The 7718-nt window shown below is 38.0% G+C and overlaps 1 protein-coding gene across 1 annotated transcript; it reads right to left on the bottom strand.

Moving 5' to 3' along the window:
• Positions 1–874: 874 nt before the first annotated feature.
• On the bottom strand, positions 875–3841 carry LOC141586424 (glutamyl-tRNA reductase 1, chloroplastic-like). Its single transcript, XM_074407633.1, has 3 exons — positions 3477–3841; positions 2507–2748; positions 875–2225 (listed from the first exon to the last, which is right to left on the bottom strand). Exons 1-3 carry the CDS (start codon positions 3688–3690, stop codon positions 1122–1124), a joined length of 1560 nt encoding a protein of 519 aa, XP_074263734.1. The 5' UTR covers positions 3691–3841; the 3' UTR covers positions 875–1121.
• Between the last annotated feature and the right edge of the window lie 3877 nt (positions 3842–7718).

Raw genomic sequence — 7718 nt, 5'->3', positions numbered from 1 at the left:
AAGGGAAATCATATCCAGACGCGATATTAGCCTTATTCACATGTAGCCGAATGTAAAAATGTATAATCATTAGGCATCTTCCGACGAAAAGTAATAAAGTAATACCGGCGACAATGTTTGTGAAGTTCATAAAAGAGAGACTTTAAACAACGAATATGTTTCTAAGCAAATTATCCAAAAGTTCGATGCGAAGTACCCATTACCACTTACCAGCAAAGAGGAGGGGCATTCAAACTACTCAGAATGTTACGACACGAAGGGGTCACAATGTCACATTGCTGGTGAAAAATATCAGTAATTACTTGCAAAAACTATAATTGTACACCCAAATTGTTTTTTGAGTCATGTATAACAAAAAAATATAGTTTTACACGCTAATTTCTCTCACCTCTTTTTCTATCTAAAAACCCTAGCCTTCAACAATCAAATTCGGGGCTTTCATCGACCATTAATCGATGGTAAGCCCCATAAAAGTTTTATTATCAATTATTAGTATGAAAACTTATGAATCCATTAATAAAAGTTTCCCTTTTGGTGAGATCTGTTTGTCCGTCTCTAATTTCGGAGTTTTTTCTGTCCTTTATAACATTCTAAGGTTTTGTTTTATTGGAAATATATATAAGAGTGGTTTGTTGATAATTTGTCATACGACTCTACAATTGATACGCGTTATTCGCCGACGATCTATGATGTCGATAAAAGGTAAATTTTCTCCATCAATGAATCAAACGAGAATCCCCTAAAAGCTACATGAAGAGAAGCGTCTGAGGACGACGAAATTGTCATATCATCATGTTTTGAGATCCCTAGTTTTACGAGAGGAATTTGTCTTTTGACTTCTATTAGATTTGTTGTTTTCGATTATACCTATCTTTTGTAAGTGCCGTTTGACAATTTATTAATGAATTGATTTTTTTCCTTCAATACTGAAGTAACCGGATGACAATAAACAGGACTCGATAAAAAATACCCGACATAATTGTTAGTGAGCAATCGCAACACCAATGAATGAATTCAAAGACCCCTCTGAAGCCCTTGGTACTTCCTATACAGCGAACTCGGATGATACATGTGGAAGGTGTCTCATTCCGACGTGATGAAGATTGTTTGTGACGAGGAGATTACTTTTGAATTTGCTCCACCTTAGCTCTAGTTTCAAGGCTGAACATTCGATTGAGTGCATGCATGTTCTCTAGGGTCTCGTTCAGTGTTCGGCTGCCACTTTCATCAAATCTAAGGTGTTGCATTGGACCGTGAAGGAGCTTCTTCACTATCCCTTTGCTAAGACTATCCAAAGCATTTCTGTCTTTCTCGGTAAGATCTTCACCCATCTTTGACAGGCATTTTTCTAGCTCTGCCACTCTTATCCTCTCAGCATATGCGTTCAACTTCTTAATGGTGGGAACCGTCTCCAAGGAATCCCACCACGCCTGACACTTTTTGGTTTCCTCACCAATAATGGTTTGAGCTCCCATTGCTTTCCGTAAACGGTCCTCCTTGTTAGCTGCCACCACTTCCTTGAGGTCATCCACATTGTACACTCGTGCATATTCAAGCTCTGACACACAGGAACCCACATTTCTTGGAACAGATATATCAACAAAGAGCCTGACACCGCCTATTTGTGCCCCTACGGGAGGAAGAGTGGATACGTGCTCTTTCAAGAAAAGTGGGCTTTCTGATGCCGTGCTGGTGAAAACGACATCCGCCTCAGCAGCACAGGCAAGCATTTCAGAGAGGGGTTTGTAGATGATTTCAGCACCAGACATTTCCTCACGGATAGCATCAACTCTCGCTTCACTCCGGTTCACAACAACCATCTTAGTGCACCCTTTTGCTATCAAGTGTTTAATCACAAGCTTACCCATTTTGCCAGCTCCAATCACCAACATTCTGGCACTTGCATGGCAATATTCAGGAAGTTTCATCAGCGCCAATTCCACAGCAGCCGAACTCACTGAAACTGCACCAGAAGCTATATTTGTCTCCGTTCTAACCCTCTTCCCGACTGTGATTGCATGCTTAAACAAACGACTAATGTTGCTTCCAAACCCAACAATTCCCTGCCCGACTCTGACAACCTGTTTAACCTGAGCAAGGATTTGACCTTCTCCCAAAACCAACGAGTCCAGTCCTGCCGATACTTCAAAGAGATGCTGGGTAGCATCACTATTATAAAGCAAAAACCTATGTTGGGCGATCTCAGACACAGGAACCCCACTAGTCTGCAAACCAGAAGACCAAATTCCGTAAACATTAAAACAGCTAGCTAACTTACAACACACCACTTCAAAGCTTTAGGAACGACTGTCGGCTATCAAACAGCAACTACACATACCAAACTAGGCAGCTTCACCAAAAAAGATACCCCAAACACAACTACAGAATCATATGCAAATGATATCGATTAAACTGTTGATCAAGGATGCAATATTTAACTGTGAGGGGTATTTTAATCAAAGGTAAACAAATGATTGAGACAGAGGACTAGGAGCCAAGTAAATACCTTGGACATCCACTCAGTAACTTCCTTAACACCACGATGCCGTGAAAGCGCAACGACATAAATCTCCATCCTGTTACAAGTACTAAGAACAGCAGCCTCCTCAATATGATTCAAATTACAAAGCTCCTTAATAGCGCGAGGCCATTCCGCTTCAGGAATGGCAAGCTTTTCACGCACATCAACAGGACAAGTATGAATACTTAAACCTATTACCACAATGCTGCTCCTTTCCTTCGTATATCCTAAAACAACACACAATCAAATCAATCAAATTAATTACTTTCTGGTTAGCATTTTTAATAATATTGTGAGCCGTATTTTAATCAAATGTAAACAAATAATTGAAATAAAGCGGGATAACATTTTAATCAAAGGTAAACAAATATAATTAATTTACTTCCTGGTTAGCATTTAAAAAAAAAATTGTGGCCGGACATTTTAATAAAGGTAAACAAATAATTGGGATAGACCGGGATAACTTTTGTAATTTCTGTGAGCGGCATTTTAATCAAAAGGTAAACAAATAGAGACGGAGCCGGTAATATGATTCAAATTACAAAGCTCCTCAATAGCGCGAGGCCATTCCGCTTCCGGAATAGCAAGCTTTTCACGCACATCAACAGGACAAGTATGAATACTTAAACCTATCACTACAATGCTGCTCCTTTCCTTAGTATATCCTAAAACACCACACAATCAAATTAATTACTTTCGATATTGTGAGCCGTATTTTAATCAAATGTAAACAAATAGTTGAAATAGAGCGGGATAACATTTTAATCAAAGGTAAAACAAATATAATTAATTTACATTCTGGTTAGCATTTAAAAAAAAAAAAAATTGTGGGCGACATTTTAATCAAAGTTAAACAAATAATTAAGATAGAGCGGGATAATTTTGTAATTTCTGTGAGCGGCATTTTAATCAAGGTAAACAAATAATTGAGACAGAGCGGGGAATAGAAACATACGGTCAGCAGCGGAGGACTTGAGGAGTTGGAGAGCGGAGAGGCTGGAGGAGGAATCGGAAGAGTTAAGGTCGGCGCGAGGGGAGAATGAGCGGCGGCGGCGGGAGAAGGTGATGAGGGAGGGGGAGGTGGTGGTATGGTGGAGGACGGATTCCAATGCGGCGGTGGCGGCGGAGGGGTAGGATGTGGAGGTGGAAAGTCTGGAGATCACCGCCATTTGTGGAATCCACGCGCCAACCCGATATAATCCGACCCAAATGTTAGAATAAATAAGAGAGGATGGAGATTGAGATGGAAGGGAGAGAGAAGGGGGCGTGTGGTGGATTGAATCAGCCTACATATTTCCTATTCATATTCCATTTACACCCATTAGCTTAAACCTCAAGAAACCTACTCCCTCCATTCAACTCCACTTTACAGGTTTCTATTTTGCACACTATTCATAAGCGGACATTCAAATTCAATTTTCTCTCAATACATAAGTTAAAATATATTCATGTGGGATCTTATTTGATTCGTCTTTAAGAATACATTAAAAATATATAACTTTTATAATTTTTGCAAATACGTAGTTGAAGATATTTACCGCGTAAAAGTCGCGTTGACAAACGTGATAGAGCAAACATGTAAAGTGGAGTTGAATGGAGGGAGTACCTTTTATAAACTCCTACACCATATAATGAAACTGTGAATGCTTATGTGTTATGTGATCGTAAGTCCTTCTGTGTCATTTTCAAACTTTCAAAAATACCATTTTGCGCCGTTATAATGGCAATTTCAAACCTCGCTCTTTCGCCGATCGTTGCTTTTCAACACGCCTTTCTAGGCCGCCGTAATGACGATTTTCAAACTCAGTTTTTATAACCATTTCAACACGCCTTTCTAGGCCGTCGTAATGACAATCTTCTAAGCCTCTACCTAGCAGTCATACCGTCTGAATCTGTAATCTGAAAACTCCTCACATATCAATAAAACTCTCTCCCTTCTGCCATGTGGACATAGCTAACACACCGTTAGTGAACCACGTAAATCTGTGCGTTTGTCTCTTTATTGTTCTTTTATTAGTTCTTTCTTGCTTCTGTTATAACACTAACCATTCCTGTCACCATATAAATAACCCTCTCGAAACCCTTCAAAATGGGGTCAACTATTCCGTAACTTTGCTCATATACCATCTTCATACACCCATAATCCATTACCAAGCAAGAAAACTCAGAAACAAACCCTAAATCAAGCTCGAATTGGCTCGAAAAACAGAGTGTTCAAACACTCTATTTTCGCGTTATTTCTAGCGTGAAACAACCTTCCTTTTGTCTCGATTTCCGTGTCTATTACATAAAAAAGATCCCTGTTTGTTTGAACTTTTAAAGGCTACGTTATTTCACGATTCTAAAACATCTTTCCAATTGAATTTTCATCAAGAAACGAGTGAGATATTCGAGTTTGAAAAACGTTGCGCAATCCTTTCAAAAACGCGTGTTTGCTTCAACTTTCGTCGACAGCGGCCCCTTGAGACAAAATCTACGATTGATTACGACCCAAGACGGTGTCAAAGATACATGTAGGTTGAGGAACAATCCTTCTTTTCTCCTTTTTAATTCCACTTTATATTGCTTTATTTATTATATCGTATTATGTTATTTTATCGTTTTAATTATGCTAGATTAGCGATAATTGTTGTTTTGTTAATGTTGAATGAAGGATAATTGGATTAGTAGAATGGATGTGCCGATGGATGGCCGTTGTATGTGGTTCTGTTTTCTGTTAGATTAGATTTGCATCATGTGACTGATTATAACAAGTTTAGCATGTTTTAATGCCTAATTACGAGTAATTTTTGGCATGTCGTTAATTTTAATTATCAATTTGAAGTTATTGATGTTTAATTTAATTAGAATGAAATTCTTGTTAGATTTGCCATGTTTTATTCGTTCTTATGATTTTTCACATGTTTAGTTTAATTGTTTGTATATTTAGCATTTTATTAGATCTAATTTGTGTTTATTAATTTTTAACCATGTAAAAATTTATTTGTGATGATTTTCCAGACTTATAATTTGAATTTAGGTTAATTTTCGTAATTTATTTCATTGATTAAGTATTTATTTCGCAATTAACATTGTTTTTATGCAAAATCCCCGCAGTGCACGGGTCTGATCTGACCAATTTCGAAATTCCAGACCCGTGCAGAATACGTTTTTGTGTGCTTTTCTTATTTGATAATATTTACTTAATTTTAATTTTATTCGTTCAATTAATTTTAGATTTTAATTTATATTATTTATAATTTATGTTGTATATTTGTAATCTAACTACTAATGTTTGTTGAGTCTATCTTATGCTAAAGAGTAAGAATATCTCTTTTCTTCTCTTTATTGTTTGTTTTGCTAGAATAGCTAATGAACTCACATGTTAAATTTACTCGACGGTTAATTGCATTAAATTGACATAGAACGGATTCACATGTTAGGGTTAAAACGTTGTTTGCACTTCAACAAATACAATTCATTCGACTAGCCATCATTTTTCTAAGTAGAGGCCGTCATTACAACGGGCGGTGTAGCAGGAGCCAGGAACCAGACCAATATTGATCAGGGAGCAGGCAACAATTCCAACCACACTACCCTGATAATGTACCACCGCTGACACGCTTTGGGAGGTCATAAGTATCGTCTGGCTCGACCACCACCGCCACCTTTACCAAATTCAAACTTTGACCAACTAAGCTCAGGAAATCCCAAGGAACCAAGCTTAATTCACACAACATCCAAGAGAAAATCAAGCTGAAAGACAAGTTGCTGAAAGGGACATAAAGCATAAAGCAGATTGTCATTTATGGCTAAGCAAGGGGAGAACTCAGACTAATGACCTTTTTGTTTGTCTCTCCATATTTCAGATAGCACTTAGAGAAAGTCAAAGCTTCTACCAGTCCTTATGCCAGTGCCAAAGTAGTTAACTGCCCAATGCAAGCAACCTGTCACTTTCAACCTGCAGTTACCTTTTGTTTTCACTTCAATTTACTTTTTCACCTTGTACCCATTTGTAAAATATTTCCTTATGTTTATTTTCTTCCTACGAACATTTCCTGGCCCTTAGATGATATATCTAGGGTTTATTTGTAACCTAAAGACAAGGAGGGGCCTATATAAGAACCTCTACCTTCCACTATTTAAGGCAGTTTTTGATGAATATTAAAACTGAGATTTCTCTTAAATTTAAACATCTGTAACTTGTGCTTAGTGTAGTTAAGAGTCGGACTTGGTGACAACATGTGCTGGGCTGTGGTTGTTGATCAATAACATGTGGCAAAGTTTATTCAATTCTGTGCATTGATTGTGGGTTGTCTGATCTTTGGTGTTGGTTTAAGTTGTGAATTATCTGTGCTCAGACCGTGGTGATCCTCAATTTAACTCGTCCAAATTATTAGCTTACTTCCCTGTGAGTATTCGGTGGGATTTGAGTTCATAATTATATCATTTGGTTCTTGTCTAATCCCAAACAACAATCATGTGGTAAGCTGTCTGATCTCCTCTGTAAGTCAGTTTCATTTAATCCATTTAAAACCCTTAGAGTGTCTCTAAAATTCTAAAATCCTGAAAATTTACTCAGATTTAGATTGTTTAGTTAAGTGATTTATCACCAAGTTTCATGAATCTAGCAGCTCAATTAGTATTTTAAGTCCATTTATGAAGTCCATTGCATTCCATTGCATTCCTGAGAGATTTCAGAAAAACCTGTCCAACTTAAGTTTGAGTCTTTGTGTCAGGCTTGGGGTTTGACACTGCAGGGGGGTTAGGTGTCTTATTAACGGACTTTCTAACGCGTACCTACACACGAACCTTTTTTCTCTAAAACGGTTTCCGAGTTTTCCTTAAAACTTGGTGGCGACTCTTTTTTCAAAACCCCCGTGGATGATCAAATTCCCACATCCACATTATGGCGACTCCGCTGGAGAGTGGTGTAACTTGAAAAGTTAAATGATGGTTAACCGAATGAATTAGTATTTGTTTCATATGCATGCATAACCCAATTGAGACTCTAAGATCAGACCTTCTCCCCCTTAAGCCGATTTCAAGATAAAGAGATGGCGTTCACTACGCTCGCTTTAAGTACCAAAGTGGTCCTCACTGAATCTTCGAGTACTTGTTATACCATATGCTACGGGTTTATGAGGGGCTTGACTTATTTGATGAAGTGAGATCATTGGCATAGACCCAATTTAGAAGACCGGCCGAGACTTAGTTG

The sequence above is a fragment of the Silene latifolia genome, chromosome 6, assembly GCF_048544455.1.
Source record: "Silene latifolia isolate original U9 population chromosome 6, ASM4854445v1, whole genome shotgun sequence".
NCBI classification, from domain to species: Eukaryota; Viridiplantae; Streptophyta; class Magnoliopsida; order Caryophyllales; family Caryophyllaceae; genus Silene; species Silene latifolia.
The sequence above is the reverse complement of the archived record's forward strand: the minus strand, read 5'-3'. Positions and strand labels throughout refer to the sequence as shown.